Genomic DNA, 20435 nt, shown 5'->3' with positions numbered 1-20435 from the left:
TTTGAGAAAGAAAAAATCGTCAGATGGCGTTTACTTAATTTTGAGCAATGAAAATGTGCCTTAAGGATTTTTAAAAATTCCCCAAAATTACTAACTTGTTTAAATATTTTTTTATCTTAATTACTATCCAATCAGAATACTTATTTAATCTTAAGTTTAAAGATAAGGGACGTAGTATTGAATATTACTAATGGTTATTTAATTTATATTTTCGTCATTAGTTTTTCGAATTATGTTGAAACCTTTTTCACATTATAGTGAACTTTTTAACACTATGTTGACTTATATTCATATATGATATTATAAGCAATCTTCCGCTTCCCAGTAGTAAGGTTGAATTTTAAAAGGTTTTACTGTATTTATTTAAATAATGTCGGTCTTTTCACATTTAAAAAAATTGGCTGTGCTAAGTTTAGGTGGAATAGTTGGTACAACATTTCATTATTATAATAGTTATAGTGAATGTGAATCCTCTTATGTATTAAACTCATGGACAACAAATTTCACACCTTCTGTAAAATGGGATCATAACTGGGACAAGTATTTTTTTATTTTTACATTATTTACATTTTCTTTTTTTTTTTGCTACTTTTTATATTAATAGATGCTATTTTTATGTTATAGACGAGATCCGAAAAGTTTAGTGAAACCTGTGAGAATAAATAATGAAGTAGATGAAAATAAATACAATGAAGAATTTGCAGCTAAAAGATCCAAACATATAAGACATTTGATACTTATTCGACATGGACAATATAATACTGCAGGAAAAACAGATTCAGATAAAGTTCTTACTGATCTTGGTCAGTAATTAAAAATGATTTCTTTCAAATTTTCATTTTATACAATGTGTTTGATAACTGGTGATACAACCGGAAAGAAGGTGATTCTATATAAAAAAAAAAAAAAAAAAAAAAAATTAAAAATATAAAATAACATTTGTTCATGTGAAGGCGTCGCGTCTCCGAGAAAATCGACTTAAATCTAAGAATAGAATAGTAATAGTTTCTTTAAAATTTACCTTCATATGAAATAATTTTATTCTACGTTTTTTTTTATTTTTTCACCAATTACCGAACACTCTGCATACGTAATTTTAATACAGATTTGTTTAAATTATAAGATATTCTTTATAATATATTTGTACATACACTTGTGACTATTCTAAATTTATATTTACCTAGGTCGACTTCAGGCCGAAATAACTGGAAAAAGATTAGCAGAGTTAGATGCAGACTATTCTTTAATAGTAAGATCAACATTAACAAGAGCACAAGAAACTTCTAAAATAATAGAAAAGAGTCTTCCGAATGTACCAACTCAAGATGATAGTCTTTTAGCTGAAGGTGCACCTATTCCACCTGAACCACCAATAGGCAATTGGATGTCAGAACGACATGTATGTATAAATTACATTAATGATACATATACGTAAATTATTATAATTTTGTATTAATCAGTAATTTATAATATATATGATTAATAATTAAATTTTATAAAATATTTTAGTTTTTTCAGGATGGAGCAAGAATAGAAGCAGCATTTAGAAAATATTTCCATCGAGCAGATCCTCAGCAACAACAAGATACCGTTACTATTCTTGTTTGTCATGCAAATGTTATTAGATATTTTGTATGCAGGTAAACATTATGAACATTATTTTTATATATAAAGTAAAAAAGATAAATATAAATTAAACGTATATCAGAACTAAGATATTTTGAATCGAAAAGATTTTACTAAATTAGGAAGATTTGATTTGTCAAATTTTTACATTATAATTTGTATATAATATATACATTTTTGTAATTTTCAGAGCATTACAATTTCCTCCAGAAGCTTGGATGCGTATGTCTTTAAATCATGGAAGTATTACTTGGTTGATGATATATCCTAATGGAAGAGTAACGATGGTTTGTCTAGGAGATACTGGTCATATGCCACCAAAAACCATTACAGTTAGTTAATGATAATAAATTACATAATTAAACTTATTACTTTAAAAAGCAATGTTTATTAATAGAATTTTTCAGAGGAGATGACAACCATTGTAAACGTTTTTATTTATAAAAGTATTTTTTTATAATTATGTACATGTGTAAGGATCACATCCTTTTTATTTTAAATGTATATGTTGGACAACCCATCTCGGAATGCCTTATATAATTCAGAAATAGACTGATTATTAACAATAAATATTTATTAAGTAATTTTAATTACCGCTACAAATTTACTTCTATAGATTTTATTCAAGTAAATATAATGAATTTTTCTAAATGATTAATCTCTCATTAATTTATTAAGTATAAATCTATTAATTAATATTTACAAGAAAAAAAAACATAAAATTTTATAAAATTCAACATAACGATGTCTTATTGTGCTCCTGCATTTCGTAGAGCTTTTCTAGCATAATATCGTTGTAAAGCTGCTTCAAATACAGGACCAACTGTTCTTTTTAACCAAATTGAAGATCTCTCTTTTTTTAATTTCAATTTGATTCTCTTGATTTTCCTTATCATCAATCTTTTTATCATCAACTTTTTGTGATATACTTTCAAGATCTTTTACATTATCTTTACTTTCACTTGAAACTATCGCATTAGATGAAGCATCAGTTTGACTATTTTGTATTTCACATTTTTGTTTCTTTCTATCTGGTTCTTTAGAATCAGAGATACTTTGATTGATACTACTTTTATCTTCTGTATTAATAATACTTTTATTTGTATTACAAGTTTCAGACTCTGTTTTTGATTCATTATCACTTTCATATGTTTCAATGACCCTTTGTCTGTACTGTCTATTTTTTTTACTTTTTTTAATATTAGATTTTTCATCGCTTTTCTCATCTGTCCCTGTGATAGATTCATCATTATTATTTTTTACTTCTAAAGCAACATCATCACTTCTATTCTTTTCTGAAGTTTTTTCAGTTTCTTCTGTACTTTCAATGGTTTGTTTATATAAATGCCTATAAAATCCAGACATATCTTGTTGTTTTGTAACATCGCCAATACTTTCCAATCTACTCATATTAGCCTCCTCTTCTTCCATTTTCTTGAATTCTTCTAATTTAGCTCTATATGCAGATGTTACAAAACTTTCTTTATCCGCATACATTGTTCCTTCGGCCTCTCTTTCTTTTTGTACCATCCTTTCTATTCGATGTTCTTGTTCTTTTTTTCTTCGTTCTGCAGCCTTTAAAAAATTATGTACATATTTTGGTTTTCTTTCTTGAACTTTAACTGTTTTAACTTGGTTTTTTGCTCCTATGTCATCGTATACTTCATCATATTGATAAATAGTTGGATCTTCTTTTAAAGCTTTTTGCATGCTAAGTTTAGTTTGTTTCTTTATTTTATTTTTTTCACTTTCCGCTTTGAGAGCTTTTCTAACCCAATCGGTGCCATCATCTTCATCTGAAGAATCATCGTTTCCAAATACATTTGTTGCTTTGGGCGTGGAAAGTTGTTTTTTAGATATAATTAAACCATACCTACAATTATAACACAATTATATAGGTTAGAATTCTTAGATTCATATTTGATTAAAAATAAGATATTAAGATACATTATAAAGATTTTTTTAACATAGTTTATCTACAAAAAAAAAATTGACAGTATTATTAATATTTACATAGTGATTATAAATAATGAATATTATAATAAAGTAAATTTTGAATTATCTTACTTTTTATCTTCTTTCTCAGTATTGTCCATAATAAATAATTTGTATAAATATTATTATCTGTAAGTAAAAAAAACTTGTATTATATTATTTAAGGAACCTCTAATTGTATACTATAACGATCAATGAGTTAACAAATATTTATACTGGTACTATGCATATAACATCTGAACTATGACGCAAATGCTTGCGTTCGATCTGTTCGATACTCGAATCGATCGATTTAAAAAGTAGGGAAGTGTGACGACAGCAAACTGAGGTTATTCCCGCGATTCCCCACTCCTAAGAACTTTCAGCTTCCCACGACTTTCCCCGCCCACACTGTCAACGTGCAGACGTCATCAGTGGCATATACAGAATCGTACTGCGTACCAGGATGTCTTGTTGAGATGGTGGAATAGCTTTTATGGTTTCGCACAAGTTTCAATCCAAAAGATGGATTTACGCGGTGTCGTACTTTTTATTATTACTGCCACCTTTACCGTATCGTTAAATGCACTTGTATTAAATCCCACAAATGGACGAAACGAAGAATTTCTCAATTTACGTTACACTCACTATGACGATTTGCTGACTTTGTTCAATAATTTAACGAGATCATATCCGAATTTAGCTCGAGTATTCTCTATAGGAAAATCGGTTGAAGGTAGAGAATTGTTAGTCCTGGAAATATCCGAAAATGTGCAGGAAAGATCACTTGGTGAACCAATGGTGAAATACGTTGCTAATATGCATGGTGATGAATCTGTGGGTAGAGAATTGTTGGTATATCTTTCTCAATATCTTTTACATAATTACGGAAAAGATGATAGAATTACACGACTCGTTAATAGAACCGATATTTTCCTTATGCCATCTCTTAATCCTGATGGTTTTGAAAAGTCACAGGTATTTTTTTTTGTCTTACTAATCCTATTACTAAAAGATATTTCTTTTTTTTATTTGCTATAAATTTTCTAATGATTTAACCATTTATGTTTTAGGAAGGGAAATGTGATTCAAACATAGATTACTCTGGTAGAGAAAATGCTAATCATGTTGACTTAAATCGTGATTTTCCAGACCAATTTGATAGCAAGATTAGGATGGGTAGTAACATATTACAAGGACGACAAGATGAGACAATTGCTATGATGACATGGATTGCCCATGAACCATTTGTTTTATCTGGTAATTTACATGGGGGTGCTGTAGTTGCCAGTTATCCATATGACTCTGGGTAACTACTACTAATTATAATATTATATATATTATGTTATTTGATATTTAATCAAGATATAATTAATTGTATACATTATGATTAACAGTATTCCTAAATCCTGCTGCATTGAGAGTATAAGTCCAGATAATGAGTTATTTAAACATTTGGCTCATACGTACGCAGATAACCATCCACGTATGGCAGCTGGTAATGCTTGTCCACCTGAAAAATTTCCGGGAGGTGTAACAAACGGAGCATATTGGTAAGTATTGATAAATTGTACTGTTTAAATATCTTTATCCCCTTTTCATTACTGTTGTATTTCTTGTTTTATTAGGTATGAGGTTGTTGGTGGTATGCAGGACTACAATTATGCCCGTTCCAATGCATTTGAAATAACATTTGAACTGAGTTGTTGCAAATATCCTCACGCTTCAGCGTTGCCAGGCCATTGGCAATATAATAAAGAATCTCTTATTAAATATTTGGAACAAGCTCATATTGGAATAAAAGGTTTATAATTGCCTTATTTATATCTATTAAAGAATCTAACAATACAAATTTTAATTGTAGGTCTGGTTAGAGATACAGAAGGACAACCTGTTGAAGATGCTAGAATTGTAGTTCATGGAATAGATCATAATGTTACAAGTACAAATCGTGGAGAATATTGGCGTTTATTACTGCCTGGTACTTATTCTGTTTATGCAACTGCATGGGGGTAAGATCATATTAATTATTATAATAATTTCTATATGTAATTGTATTAGAAAGTCTGTGATATCTTTTGTTATATAATATAGATCAAATTATTCTAAACAACATGTTTTTTTTTCAGAACATATACTGCTATTTTTAATAATTTGTTCAAAATCGTGTATATACATATACATATGAAATTCTAATACTTATGTTTTTTATTTTTTATAATTGCAGATATAGGCCAAGTGAACCAATAAATGTAACTGTAAGACAGGGTAACCCAACGATCGTTAACTTTACATTGACACGACGATCATTTGGTGAACAAGGTAAACGTGAAATAGATTATCCACAAGTCCTACCACTTCTTAGTCGTAATCCTGCACTTTATAAAGTCATTATGTCTTACGATGATGACGAATATTAACACTTTTCTAACTTAAGCAAAGATTTTAATTTGTTTCCTTATTTTAATTACATTTAAAAACAATTTTTTAATTTAATAACATTTTTGTTTGTTAACTAGTTATATATTTTTAATATTTTTAAGCTCTAATTAGTTATTATATTAAGTATTATGTTCAATTTTACGTTCAAGTTAACAATTTATTATTATTTTTATATGCTTTTTATTTTACAGCTTTCAATTTATATCGCATTTAAGTTTATTTACACGTTGATGATTTTTATTGAATCAAGATCAATTTAAAAGAACAAATGTAAACATTTGTAGTAGAATATATAATACGATAACTTATATCGTCAAATTAAAAAAAAAGACATAAGCACAAGGTATGGAGAAAAGGATCTATTAAAACAAATAGAAAAATGGAATTGTAAAGAAAAAAATATTTTAAAAATGATTTATATATATTTATATAGTATTAATTTTTGATTATATTTAAAATTATATAATTTACGAGATATATAGTTATATATATATATATGGTTATACAAAATATAATATGTCTCATTTTTGTTATATAATGCGCGGTAATTAAATACGTTAGATCTTTTTAATCTATGACCGCACTTCCTATTTTTTTCTTCTATATTTTATATAATATGTTGTTGTTATTACATTACAAGTGAACAATTTTTAATATTTTTATTATTTTATTATCATGATGATCAACTTTATCGAATACTTGGTAAAAATGAAATTAATATTTCATTCTATTTGAACACACATATGGGCATACATGAACAAAATTTGAAATTTTATTTACACTATAAGATTTGTTATAAATATATATTTTGTATTATTTTATAAGAGAAAAGAGATCTGTTTATTTCAGCGTATAAAATTAAATTCGGAAATTAATATAATATATTTTAAGGTGTTTGTAACATGACAATTTTTTCATATGACTTTTATGAATGTTTAGAGACGAATGTATTTTTACAAAGTCATTACAACAGTTTCATTTACATTGCTACATATGATTTAATGTGTTCAGACTGTAATACACAGACAAAAAAAAATAAACTACTGTATTTGTCTCAAATAACGAGTCAATTCTTCAATACTCACACCAGCCTATTCCTTATAATTTTACCTTGAACACATTATGTTATGTTTATATACATGTATCTTTTATTATTTTTTAGATTATATTCTCTATACCTTGTGTTTTATATTGTATATAAGATAAATTTTAAGTAATTATTTTTTGTTTTTGTTTACATAATTTTATATTTTTTATATAAATAATTTAAGACTCTTATTCTAGATTATATTAAAGTATATTCATATTTTAAGATCTTTCTATTTATTTGATACTTGATAATTCAATAAAAATTATCTAATTATTATTTTATATAAAATATACTTATATAATTTTATTAAAATACAATGTATTTTTTATGTATATATTTATATACAGATATAGAAAATCTGAAGGAAGTAAAGGAAATTACAAGACCAGCTGACGAATACGGTTTCTTACATCGTACAGAATTTAAACATCATAATTATGTTGCAATGGAAAAATATTTAAAAGAACTCAATGAAAATTATCCAAATATTACACGTCTCTATAGTATTGGCCGTTCAGTCGAAAATCGACAACTTTACGTTATGGAAATTACAAAAGATCCTGGAAAGCATAGTTTGAGTAAACCAGAAGTCAAATATATTGCAAATATGCATGGAAATGAAGTTGTTGGAAGAGAGCTTTTATTATTATTATTAAAATATTTGTGTGAAAATTATGGAAGAGATAAGAGAGTAACTCGAATAGTTAGTACCATCAGATTACATATATTACCAAGTATGAATCCTGATGGATATGAGATATCAAAAGTAGGTGATGTATTTGGTATAAAAGGAAGAGCTAATGCGAAAGGTGTGGACTTAAATAGAAACTTCCCTGATCTTTATGAAACGAATGAAGTAAGTTTCATTATTTATTGAATTGGTATATCGTTGCCTTTAAATCACATGTTCCTTCAAATATGTTTTTTATTTTGTCAATAATAAATATGAAATATCTATTTTAGTATAATAGAGAACAGGAGCCTGAAACTAAAGCAGTAATGAATTGGATAGCAAAAATACCATTTGTACTCTCTGCAAATCTTCATGGGGGTGCTTTAGTTGCCAATTATCCATATGATAATGGACCAGATCCTGATTCTAATCTTCCAAATCCAAGTCCTGACAATGATGTATTCAAAATGTTAGCACTGACATATTCAAAAGCTCATCCTCGAATGCATCTTGGTGAACCTTGTCCACCAGTAACAAGTAAAACAATGGGTATTAAAAATTTGCTAGAGGAACGATTTCCGGATGGAATTACCAATGGTGCAGCATGGTATCCTGTATCAGGTGGCATGCAAGATTACAATTATCTTCATAGCAATGATTTCGAATTGACTTTAGAAGTGGGATGCACTAAGTTTCCTAATGCTACTGATTTACCTAAATATTGGTTGCTAAACAGAGAACCTCTTTTAAAATTTATTGAAATGGTGAGATTTATAATAATATATTATTAATATAATTATAACTTATTTAATCAATATTTGTCGATAAAATTACAGTCACGTAAAGGTGTACATGGTTTAGTTCGCTCTCCTATTGGCAGTCCTGTACCTCGTGCGAAGATATCTGTTGAAGGAATTAAGCATGATATATATACTGCAGAAAGTGGTGATTACTGGCGTCTTTTAGTACCCGGAGAATACAATATTACAGTAAGTGCTCCAGGATATGAAACTCTTACACAAAACATAACTGTATTGGAAGGTGATAATCCTGAAGATTCAGAAGTAACTTTAGATTTTACTCTAATGAGAGATAATCCACAAGATTGGTAAGTTTATTGTATATCAAAATGTTTTTTAATTTTTAAATATTTTAGATAACATATATATGTTTATTGATATAGGTCATCCGCATATGATTTTGGTATATTGGGTAATTTGAAGAATGGCTATTTAACAAATTCTGAATTAAGTGCCAGATTTAGTCAATTAGAAAATCATCAACCAGATGTTGCTGAATTTAGAGCTGGAGATTCATTAGTGAGCATGGCAATTCATTCTTTAAAAATTACTAAAAATGTGAGTACATTTCTTAATATATTTATTCTATAATTATAATGAATATTATTATCATAATATACAATTATTGTTTTTGCAGATGGGAGCACCAGAAGAAAATAAATTCCATATTGCTTTGGTTGGAGGTTTATTTGCATCACAACCAGTGGGAAGAGAAATTTTACTACGTTTTGCAACCCATATTCTTATGGGAAATAACATTGGCGATCCATCAATTACGAGAATATTAAATAATGCAGTATTACATTTTATACCAGGTGTAGATCCAGGCTTTGATAACATTCCAAATGATTGCAATCCTATAGTTAAAGATGAGGTTGGAGAAAAATTACTTTCACAGAATATTAATAAAACTACAGATATGGATATTATTACAAAAGCATTTAGAAAAATGTTATTAAATGAAGGTTATGATGTAATTATTATATTAGGAGGTGGATCATTTGGTGTGAGGTATTACAAAATATTATATTATAATAATGATATAATTTAATAATAAGTAATATTTTGAATATATTAATTTACAAATTTATAGTTATTCAAAAGATGAATTAAACGTGTATAAAACATTGGCGGAAAATTATGATCAAACTATGCACAAAGAAGCTTGCAGTCTTAGGACTAACAAAGAAAGAGATATAGCTAAATATATCCAAAGAGAATACAATATACCAGTTGTAAGTAGAAATTATTTGATGACAACAGTTCACTTGAAATGATTTTCACAACTTGTATTGTTATAAATATTTTTTTAATTATTTACAGATTAATATCAATTTATCATGCTGCAAGTATCCAGCTGCAGATACTATACCAATTATTTGGAGAGGAACTTTAAAACCATTAATGCGACTTGTTCAAGATCTTACAAGTGGTATTCGAGCAATTATTACAGATGATCATGGAACTCCTGTTAGAGAAGCCGTTGTTAAGATTGGAACCAAAACCTATCAGTTATCACGAAATATGGCTTATTTTAAAATAATACTTATTCCTGGAGACTATTCATTAACATTCTTCTGTACAGATTACGCTTTAAAAACTTTGAAAGTTCATGTTGATGAACAAAGTATAACGGATATAAATGTTCAAATGAGAAAATTAAAACCAGAAGAAGTAGAATACAAACAAAATAAGTTAGGTGAACAATTAAGCGTTATAAATCATATTTTGGATAATTTACATATTAAATATCCGCAATTATCAACTTTACATGATATCGGTAAAACAAAAAAAGGCAATCAGATTCTATCATTAGAAATAAGTGCTAAATCAAAGGAAAAACAAACAATACGACCTTCCATCATTTTCTCAGCTGGACTTTCTAATGGAAAACCAGTAACATCTAAAGTACTTTTACAATTTGCTTCTTATCTATTAGATAATTATAAGAACAATGATATTATTACAAGTTATTTAGATAAGCTATCAATATTTATTGTTCCTGATTTAAATCCAGATTTAGTCAAGAATGATTCTTGTACGCCATATATTAATAATGAATTATCATTCCCCATAAATCGTGAATTAAGCAATGAAGCATCTATGATTATTGATTGGTTCAAGCAAATTAATTCACTCTTAATAGTAAATTTAAATATTGGTTCTCGACATATTGAAATACCATATGGAAGTCAATACAATAGAATAGATAAAAATATTTATGAAAGTGATGATGACCAAATACTTAAAGCCTTAGCATCTGCTTATACAAAGTATAGCCCATATAATACTGCAGAATGTGATACAAAATTAAATATCAAGAATAATGATATAATACACGGTGGCAAAGGAATTGCAGGAATTAAAGGAGATTCCTTATTAGATTACATGTATTTAAATACAAGTACTTTAATGATGGATGTTTATATTTCTTGTTGTAATACAGATGATTCAATGAGTGTTTGGCAGGATAATAAAGATAGTTTATTAGCCATGATAAAAGAAATATCTAAAGGTGTTCAAGGATATATTATTAGTGAAAATAATGAACCTATTGAGAATGCTGTTTTGTCTTATGACGATTCTGTTCATCAAGTTAAAAGTGGAACAATAGGAGCATATTGGATTTTATTATCTCCTGGAAGTCATAATATCACTGCTAGTGCATCTGGATATATACAACAAACAAGATTAGTTTCAGTACCAGACATAAATAAGTTTACTAATTTAACTTTTAAATTAAGACGCGACGAAAGTATTTTTGGATTCCCGAGATTGGTCTTTATTATAATCACTGGTAAGAAAGTAATATAATATATCTATCTCTCTAAAAGAATAAAATATTAAACTATGTATGTGTTTGTAGGAACCGTATGTCTAGCTATGGTTGTTTGTGGCATTTGTATTTGTGCAATATGTCAATCTTCACAAAATTCCGAAAAACATTATAGAAGAAATTATGCATTTAGTTTACTTAAGGATGGTAAAAGTTTCTTTGACGATGATGAGAAAGAAATTGAAATATTTAGAAGACCATTAACTGGTAAGTTAATTCATTGATCTCAATATCTTTATTTGCTAATATAAAACTATCAATTTGACTTTTTAAATATATCATGAATTATATTATAGAATCTATTTTAAAATATGAAGAAAAATTAACAATTACCAAACCATATTTTGATGAGGATAATGAATCTAGTTCCGATGATGGAAGTGACCTTGAATTTATTAGACCAGAACAAGAATATAATGAAAAAGTTTTACAAGAGACGTGACAATTCGTTATCATTAATACGAATGATGACAATTATATATGAAAGATACAAAAATACAGGAAAAATATCTCGAAGGTTTTAAAAAAAAAGTTAACGATAATTAAAATAGACATTACTATATAACACAGAAGGTACTGTAATAATGTTGTTGTTGATATACTAATTATCTTTCTTTAAACATTTGCCATAAATGTCTTCAAGGGAGCAATACTACATTTATAAAAAGTAAATAGAAGTATAGCAAGCAGGGTCCAAATGTAGTTCTAATGCATACATACATACCCTTTTGTATAGATAAGGTTAAGAGCTTCTTTGCTTTTGAAGAAGCAACAAATATTTTAGAAGCACTTTCAACATTTTATTTCTTAGTTTTTATACACTTCTCTTTTTGTAAAAAAAAAAAAGAAAAAAACAAAGAAAGAAAGAAAAACGACAAACCAACAAGGAAATAACAATATATAGATATAATATTAAATAGATATTATGCACGTTAATGTTGGCAATTCTATGCGAATTTTATACACATAGTTTACAATTTTACAATGTATATATATATATATAAAAAAAAGATGAAAAAAATTTAAAAGGTATACAAATGTTATGAGCTTTTTAGACAAATGTTTTGTACAAAATTGGAAACCCTTATAGAAAATAGGATTTCATCATGTTAAAAAGAAGAAAGAAAAAAAAAAGCCACTAAAGAAATTCTTGTTTTTTGCCAGAAAAAGTAAACACAGATTGTTAAATATTGAGATTAATAATAATAAAGTATTTTTAAAAGAGCAGACATATCTTTGAGATCACTGCTGTCAAAAGTACTTGTTTTTTGACAATGTTATTTTATGAAATGTAAATGCCACTATTATAATATATCAATATAACTGTTCAACAAATATTTCCAATGTATTTTTAGCAATAACGTTAGTACGAGATTCTTCTCTTATAGTTACAAAGTACAATAATTATAAATTTTTAAGCACAGAATAGTCAAAAATTTATAAAATAAATTAAAAATATATAATTATATATATATGTATGATATTGTATTTATGCAAGGTGTTCCGCTTTATGTGAATATTTAAATATTTCTTGTTAATGTTGTTAATTAAAAAAAAAGTATTTAAAAAAATTATTTATATTAAAAAAAAAAAATTAAATATTATAAAATTATTAGAATTATTGTTAAGACATTTGTCAAAATTTTGTGATAATTTATTTTTCTTGAACTATATATATATCATATCATATATTTTTAATAATATTAAACACACGTATATATCTAAGAGAATTAATATCCTATAAAAAAAAGTATTTTCAAATTTTTCATATCATCAAAGGCAGCAAGGAATAATATTATAAATATATAAATTAAATGGAACAGCCTGTATAATTTACTAAAAATATTCATTTTTCAATTTCTTCTGTATATCGATTAAAGAAATATTTTGAATGTTTCGTTAAAATATTTTCAAAAAAAAAAAATAAAAATAAGGAATGTTATAACCATTTAAAAATCATTGTCTTCCTACATTGGAAAATAATGAAAGTATACACCCATTATAAAAATTTATAAAAATACACATACATAGATATGCTGTGTAATGTAAATGCGGTTGTGACTTATTTTAATATCCACGTGTATACACAATACGTGTATACAATAATAAACTTCCATTTATAATGCATTCCAAAATAAAGTTGATTTATGGCAATACTGTTGTACTATCTATCTCTTAGATTTTAAGTCCAATATTTTATGAACTTAATAAAATCAATTGTAATGATTTCTTTTTTTTTTTTTCATTTCTTTTAATATATATATACAACAAATTTTAAAGTATAAAATTATTAAATAAATAAAATTACCTATTGAAATTCTTGAAAATCTAATTTTATTGATGATTAATATTTCTTTTATGAGAGATAAAAAGAAATACCATTGTATGTTATTTAAACATGTAATTCAAATATATTGCGGGAAATTGATTCGAATTATAAAAATCATCTGATAAAAAGGAAAATTGAAATATTATTCAAATTTACGTTACAATTGATTTTTCTACAAGACAGATCTTATTATGTTAAATTATTTATATAAATTAAATTTTAATTATAAAAGATTTGGAATATACTATTAATAATTAATTTATTACATGACTTACTTAATATTCCTTTTCTGAATAGATAAGAAATAATATTGAATTGCACTATTTATACTTTTGTAACAAACAATTTCAATTAATTTTAAACTAAAATTTTATAATTTTGTTCACATGTAACAATAAAAGATTAAAATTTGTGACAACCAATCAAAACTCGTACAACTATTAGTCATATGAAATACAAATCATATTGTTAAATAGATCCACGAATTAAAATTAGTTGATTGGTGTAATCAGAAGGAATGTATGATTTTTGTCCAATGAAAATTTTTCATTTGAAGTATTTTCACTGTTGCGAAGATTGTGAATGGTGCAAAGGTGAATCATACCATATACGGGATTTGCAATGCTAGAAACATTTTTGTAAAATGAGGTTTTAAAATTAGGTCGTCGTTTGTTATTCAGAAATTATTTATAAACTTATTCTCTTAGATTTTTTAACACTTTATATAAATAATTCATATTTTATTTAAAAAGATATATATAGGGTAGGAGAAGGGGAAGTTGATATTTTGATTATTGTGGTTCCGGCGAAGTACAGCAACGAAACCGACCACGGGGGTCGCACGCGGAGTACCGATACGCGTGTACAGTGCGTTCGGATACTAGAAATAACTATTTTTTTAAACCTTACCCGATTGCATTTGCGATTGAATCGGAATCCTACGAGAAATATCGCGTGCTTTGTGTCATACATTGAATAACGACACTACTTGGGTGTGCCGAAACATTGATAAATATGGCGAACAGTATAGCACCAGATTCATGGGAACAGCAGGCAGACAACGGAGACATCGCGCCCGCTCAGGATAAATCCATCGAGAGCAAATTTTCAACTTTAAACGTGAATGCTGCGGAATTCGTGCCTTCTTTCTGCATAAATTCTTCAACGCAGAATAGTTCCACAGCAGTCAGTCCTTGTACTGTGACTGCTGTGCTAAACACCACTGTTACTACATCTATTCCTTCTGAAATACATCATGGTTAGTTGAATATTTATTATCCTTTCATTTATTTTATCTCGATCAATTTGGGACATTATTTTCAAACATATGCGGACTATTTCCTGTTAACATAAGGCCCTACTTTTACCGCGTATCAATGACTAACCCTTTGGTATATCTCCTGTTATCATTATAATAACTTTCTATCATTTTCATAATTCTCTTGCATGTTCAGAGATTATAAACTTCAAATTAATATTATTTCTATATACAGTTATAACAGTTTATTGTTAAATTTAAATGGCTTGCAAAGTAAAAAGTAGATATAATGTTGTTCATAATACACTCTGGATTTGCTTTTAATTTATCTCATTTCTTATCGATTGATTTATATTTATTTTTAATTTAGATTTAACATTAAAATTTAATATATGATGTATATTTAAATATTAAACAATTTGAATGTAATGATTGTTGATGTATACGTCTATTGTAGCACTACTTTAGACTTTGACATGATACAAAGTTTACAAAGTTCTTTCCTATATACGTTATGAGAAATATTTACAAAAAGAACTAAAGCTTTGTATAAGTCATCGTGTCCAAAATTTCAGTATTTACATTTTTAATTGTTATTGAATAACAATAGAAGATCATTGTAGAATGAATAAATATTATTATTAGGTAGGGTAGGGACATTTGTTCTCTAAACAGTACTTCAATCTACTCTGTGATGCTGGCCATTGGAAGAAGTATTCCTTTTCCTATCAACATTCTTATCTGTCAGCTTGCTGTACCAGCTGTTTGTCTTATTCTTTATTACAGACCTAAGCAGTAGCAGAACAAGATTTTAGAGAGCAAACGTCTGATCCCTATTAGTAAGGTGTAAATGCAAGTGTCCGTAAATAGTGATGATTGATGACATAAATTGTTCTAATTAAAAGAAAACAATATAATAAGTTATGTTTTTCTACACAGGAAATTCTACTCCTACGATTCTACCTGATCCAATTGGCAGTAGAGTGGAGGAACCACCTGCTGGAGGAGGGGCACCACCTCCAAATGTTACGGATCAAATAAATACAAGTCCTGAACATCAACCTGCGGATTCTTGGGAAGAAGCAGCCGTAGATGGTGATCCTTTGTTAACTCCAGAAAATGAAGAAGTAAATATAACATTTATATTTTTTATTAATAACATCCTAAAATTTATATATCGTACAAATAATTATGTAATCATAACATATTGTAGACTAATATATATTTCTATCACATTATCTTATCAATATATATATACATAACTTTGTTTTTTTCATCTAGGCTGATAATGAGGAAGATGAAGAAATGGTTGTTAAAATACCTAAAAAAAAGCCAGTTAAAGTTGCAGAAGACACTAAGAGCAAAAAAGAACATGTCAATGTTGTTTTTATAGGTCACGTAGGTATGTAATATGAATTATTATTATTAAAGATGAGAGAGAGAGATGAGATATTCTAATTTTGTTATATAATAAAATTGCATATATTATTGTTAATTGTAGATGCAGGAAAATCTACAATTGGTGGTCAGATTATGGCGCTTACGGGAATGGTGGATAAACGTACTTTAGAAAAATATGAAAGAGAAGCGAAAGAACGAAGCAGAGAAACGTGGTACTTAAGTTGGGCTTTGGATACGAATCAAGAGGAAAGAGAGAAGGGAAAAACAGTAGAAGTTGGTAGAGCGTACTTCGAAACCGAAAGAAAACATTTTACAATATTAGATGCTCCTGGACATAAAAGCTTTGTACCCAATATGATTGGTGGAGCGGCGCAAGCTGATTTAGCAGTTTTAGTTATATCTGCAAGAAAAGGTGAATTTGAAACAGGTTTTGACAGAGGTGGTCAAACGCGAGAACATGCTATGTTGGCTAAAACTGCAGGAGTTAAACACTTGGTTGTATTAGTTAATAAGATGGATGACCCAACAGTAGAATGGGATGAGGGAAGATATAATGAATGCAGGTATATTATCGTTTTATTTATCAAGTAACAAATTTTTGGTTATATTGTTAGAGAAAACAAATCTACTTGAGAACGTATTATTTCAGAGATAAGATACTGCCATATCTACGGAAGTTAGGCTTTAATCCTGCAAAGGATCTTACATTTATGCCAGTATCTGGTCAACTTGGTATTGGTCTTAAGGATCCTATACCTGAACATTTATGTAATTGGTATAGCGGTCCTCCATTCATACCTTTTATTGATTCCTTACCTTCGCTTAATCGTAAAAGTAATGGGCCCTTTATTATGCCAATTGTTGATAAATATAAAGATATGGGAACAGTTGTTATGGGAAAAGTTGAAGCTGGAGAAGCCAAGAAAGGCCAGTCGCTATTGGTTATGCCGAATAGGGTAAGAAATATGTTCTTTATTATTGTACTTGCTAATGTTAGATTTTTTCATAATGTAGTTCTTAATAAAATCATGTAAAATGGATTTTAGACGGCAGTAACAGTTGATCAATTATGGTCAGATGATGAAGAAGTTACGTCGGTTGGACCTGGAGAAAATGTTAAAATCAAATTGAAAGGCATTGAAGAAGAAGACGTGAGCCCCGGATTTGTTTTATGTGACAGTAACAACCCTATTAAAACCGGAAAAGTTTTTGATGCTCAAGTTGTTATTCTGGAACATAAGAGCATTATTTGTGCTGGATATAGCGCGGTAATGCACATTCATTGCGCTGCAGAAGAAGTGACAGTGAAGGCGTTGATCTGTTTGGTAGATAAGAAAACTGGTGATAAAAGTAAAACAAGACCAAGGTTCGTTAAGCAAGATCAAGTGGCAATTATGAGAATTGAATGTGCAGGAGTTATATGTCTGGAAAGATTCAAATTATTTGCCCAAATGGGAAGATTTACACTTAGAGATGAAAGTACGTATATATAATATATTTTATTTAGTTGATTTAAAAAAATGACTAAAGTAAATTTGAGTAAATAATAATATTAATACGATTATATAGATAAAACAATTGCCATCGGTAAGGTGCTGAAAGTGGTGGAATAAAATGTTCATTCATAATCACGAAGTAAGGATGCAAGCCAAACGATATGATACAAGGAAACAAAACCGGCATAATGGACTATTCCCGAATGTTAGCTAATGTAACATACACTCATTAACGCAAAAGGTTCTGCATATGACGGTACACGCGCGTGCATATGAACAGAGATATGGGCATCAGGGCTGGGAAAGTATGACCTAAATTGGAAAATATATTCCATCGCAAAAGAAAATAATTAAGGAAACAAATACGACTCGAGAGCGTGTGTTCCTTTTATTAGATAAGAAAGTTGGTGGCACTGAAGAGTTATTCCTTGCATCGGAATAAGTAATATACAATACTAACAGACTTTCCTCTTGACAATGTAAAACACGATATTTTTATTCGTCTGAGGTGCAAAACATAATTGAGAGCAAACGAGAGAATCGATATCGATGGCAGAGTAAGAATAAAAAATATGATGACATTATAATAATTATTAAATAATTATTAAATTGGTGGTAAGAGGTGAAAAAGAAATTTATCAAATAAATAAAAAAAAAAAATAAAAAAAAAACTAGAGTTACACAACAATTTATAATTATAAAATTAATATTATTATTATTACGATTATTATTATTATACTGTTTCTTATTTTATTGTCATTAAAAACAAATTTGCAACACACAAATCTGCTCTGATAATTTTGATAGGTCTCTCACATATATGTTAATTTCGTTTGGGAGTGGGAAATATGTGATATTCCTCAAAGTTGATATTTTTCGTGGGATGCTGAATGAAAGATATCAGATTGTCGGTATAACATAATTAAAACTTACAGGTTTTGAATTATTAGCAAAAAATTGTAATTTGTTATACATATAGTTATGTAGTTACGAGCCTACCGTAAAGTTTATAGTTTATCTATATTCTTGTAAGTACTGAGAATTTTTAACTATAAATATTGCAAAAATATCCTTATTGCATTCTTACTATATTATTTATAAAGAAAGTAATAAAAGAATATAACTACTACATCTTAGAAACGCTCAGATCATGCTTTGAAGACCACCTTCAAATAGAAAGACACAAAAAGTTATGTCTGATTATGTATAATCTAATTGCATACAATCTACTTTGCTATTATTCGCAAATGTTATTAAATAATTTTATTGTTACCACTGTAAACATATCAGTTTCCAATTTTTTAATTATTAGTTATGGTCAAATCGTAACGCATTTTATTTTACTATAATAATAAATGTCTTACTTTTTAATCTTGCTTGCAATTATAGTAAATAATGTGAATTTAATTTTATATGAGTCTCTATATGTGACAATTGTAAGTTTAAGCTAATTTTTTAAATTACAATTATAAATTAAATCATGAAATATTGATCATGAAAATTATTATCGAGAAAATAATAGATTTTATAAGAATCATATGACATGTTATTTATTTCACAATATACAGTCCGTTTGCTTTTTGAATACTTCGAAATGGTTTGCCTAACAATATATGTTATTAACAATGTTTAAACATATATATATATAATGTTTAAAGTTACTAAGTCAGAATATAACTAATGATTTATTTTTTTTTCATTTTCTTTTTATTTTTCTTATTGTTTCTCGAAATAATTATGATATGAGTGGTGAAAGTGCAAATAATATATATATAAATATATATATATATATATAATTACATATTGGCAGCTTTTATTATAAATAATTAATTCTATATATAACGAACAAAAACTATAGATGAAAAATACGTTTAGTTTATCTTAATTTATGATATATACTTTTATGATCTTATCTGTGTCTATGTGTATATATGCTCGAAAAATAAAATATTCATATATTTTATTTTGCCAAACTATATCAAAGATTATATTATAACGAATAAATATATTCGTTTCTTAATAAAATATCAATACTTACAAGAACAGAATAGATCATGAAAAACTAGAATTGCTAAGTAATTTGTTACTATTTTTTGCTAATAAAAAAAAACCGATGTATCCGCTGCACTCTTCTTGTTTTCAACTTTTTAACCTGATTTTCCATTAAAAAAAAAGCTTACATAAACGATAAGGGCATATACAAATGTCACTTTTTATAAATTTTACAATGTTCCATTCATTAATAATGCTTTAAGCACCTTACTCCGTTTCAATACGATAATACACGTGAAATTAAAAATATAATAAATTACATTATATACTCTTGTCTTTAATTTTATAATTATGATTAAATAAGAACAAGATTTAAAAAAAAAAAAACAATACAAATATAATGTCATATTAGATAACGTAATATTTAAATAACAAATTATTATTTTTCTATCATTTTATTTCATCTAAATGCGACATTTTTTTTTTTATATATATAAAAATAATTGTTAATTTAATTT

General features: G+C 27.3%; 4 protein-coding genes across 6 annotated transcripts; 3 read left to right on the top strand and 1 right to left on the bottom strand.

Moving 5' to 3' along the window:
* Positions 1-140: 140 nt before the first annotated feature.
* On the top strand, positions 141-2216 carry LOC107074443 (serine/threonine-protein phosphatase Pgam5, mitochondrial-like). Of its 3 annotated transcripts, XM_015335886.2 has the most exons (6): positions 145-540; positions 625-803; positions 1185-1399; positions 1510-1640; positions 1817-1958; positions 2034-2216. In XM_015335886.2, the coding sequence occupies exons 1-6, from the start codon at positions 371-373 to the stop codon at positions 2040-2042; spliced, it is 846 nt and encodes a 281-aa protein (XP_015191372.1). In that variant the 5' UTR covers positions 145-370; the 3' UTR covers positions 2043-2216. The 3 variants fall into 3 exon arrangements, with proteins under 3 accessions (XP_089027021.1, XP_015191372.1, XP_089027020.1); XM_089170895.1 differs by having other exon boundaries at positions 141-540; positions 1519-1640; positions 1817-2216; XM_089170894.1 differs by having other exon boundaries at positions 146-540; positions 1817-2216.
* On the bottom strand, positions 2040-3868 carry LOC107074442 (uncharacterized). Its single transcript, XM_015335884.2, is given in 3 exon segments — positions 2040-2487; positions 2489-3499; positions 3694-3868. Coding segments are annotated over 3 exon segments (1152 nt in total). The 5' UTR covers positions 3723-3868; the 3' UTR covers positions 2040-2375.
* A 102-nt stretch (positions 3869-3970) lies between these two features.
* svr (Carboxypeptidase D svr) lies at positions 3971-13595 on the top strand. Its single transcript, XM_015335883.2, has 15 exons — positions 3971-4578; positions 4674-4909; positions 4998-5153; positions 5229-5404; positions 5465-5612; positions 5828-5922; positions 7480-7988; positions 8096-8569; positions 8642-8913; positions 8989-9163; positions 9243-9616; positions 9699-9840; positions 9929-11402; positions 11472-11648; positions 11738-13595. The coding sequence occupies exons 1-15, from the start codon at positions 4126-4128 to the stop codon at positions 11881-11883; spliced, it is 5007 nt and encodes a 1668-aa protein (XP_015191369.2). The 5' UTR covers positions 3971-4125; the 3' UTR covers positions 11884-13595.
* Positions 13596-14425: 830 nt separating this feature from the next.
* Positions 14426-20052, top strand: eRF3 (eukaryotic translation release factor 3). Its single transcript, XM_015336002.2, has 7 exons — positions 14426-15028; positions 15968-16155; positions 16310-16430; positions 16530-16992; positions 17079-17385; positions 17476-17908; positions 17999-20052. The coding sequence occupies exons 1-7, from the start codon at positions 14785-14787 to the stop codon at positions 18040-18042; spliced, it is 1800 nt and encodes a 599-aa protein (XP_015191488.1). The 5' UTR covers positions 14426-14784; the 3' UTR covers positions 18043-20052.
* Positions 20053-20435: the final 383 nt, after the last annotated feature.

This window comes from Polistes dominula, unplaced genomic scaffold (genome assembly GCF_049000335.1).
Source record: "Polistes dominula isolate Pdom_NZ unplaced genomic scaffold, Pdom_raw_medaka contig_79, whole genome shotgun sequence".
NCBI lineage: Eukaryota > Metazoa > Arthropoda > Insecta > Hymenoptera > Vespidae > Polistes > Polistes dominula.
This window is presented reverse-complemented; position numbering and strand designations above follow the sequence as displayed.

Excerpts from the sequence above, each read along its gene's own strand:
- LOC107074443 (XM_015335886.2), top strand. The coding sequence starts at position 371 with ATGTCGGTCTTTTCACATTTAAAAAAATTGGCTGTGCTAAGTTTAGGT. Across the intron at positions 541-624 it reads TGGGATCATAACTGGGACAA|ACGAGATCCGAAAAGTTTAG; the intron begins GTATTTTTTTAT and ends TTTATGTTATAG. Across the intron at positions 804-1,184 it reads TAAAGTTCTTACTGATCTTG|GTCGACTTCAGGCCGAAATA; the intron begins GTCAGTAATTAA and ends ATATTTACCTAG.
- svr (XM_015335883.2), top strand. The coding sequence starts at position 4,126 with ATGGATTTACGCGGTGTCGTACTTTTTATTATTACTGCCACCTTTACC. Across the intron at positions 5,923-7,479 it reads ACGATCATTTGGTGAACAAG|ATATAGAAAATCTGAAGGAA; the intron begins GTAAACGTGAAA and ends ATTTATATACAG. Across the intron at positions 8,570-8,641 it reads TTTTAAAATTTATTGAAATG|TCACGTAAAGGTGTACATGG; the intron begins GTGAGATTTATA and ends ATAAAATTACAG.
- eRF3 (XM_015336002.2), top strand. The coding sequence starts at position 14,785 with ATGGCGAACAGTATAGCACCAGATTCATGGGAACAGCAGGCAGACAAC. Across the intron at positions 16,156-16,309 it reads TAACTCCAGAAAATGAAGAA|GCTGATAATGAGGAAGATGA; the intron begins GTAAATATAACA and ends TTTTTCATCTAG. Across the intron at positions 16,431-16,529 it reads TGTTTTTATAGGTCACGTAG|ATGCAGGAAAATCTACAATT; the intron begins GTATGTAATATG and ends TGTTAATTGTAG.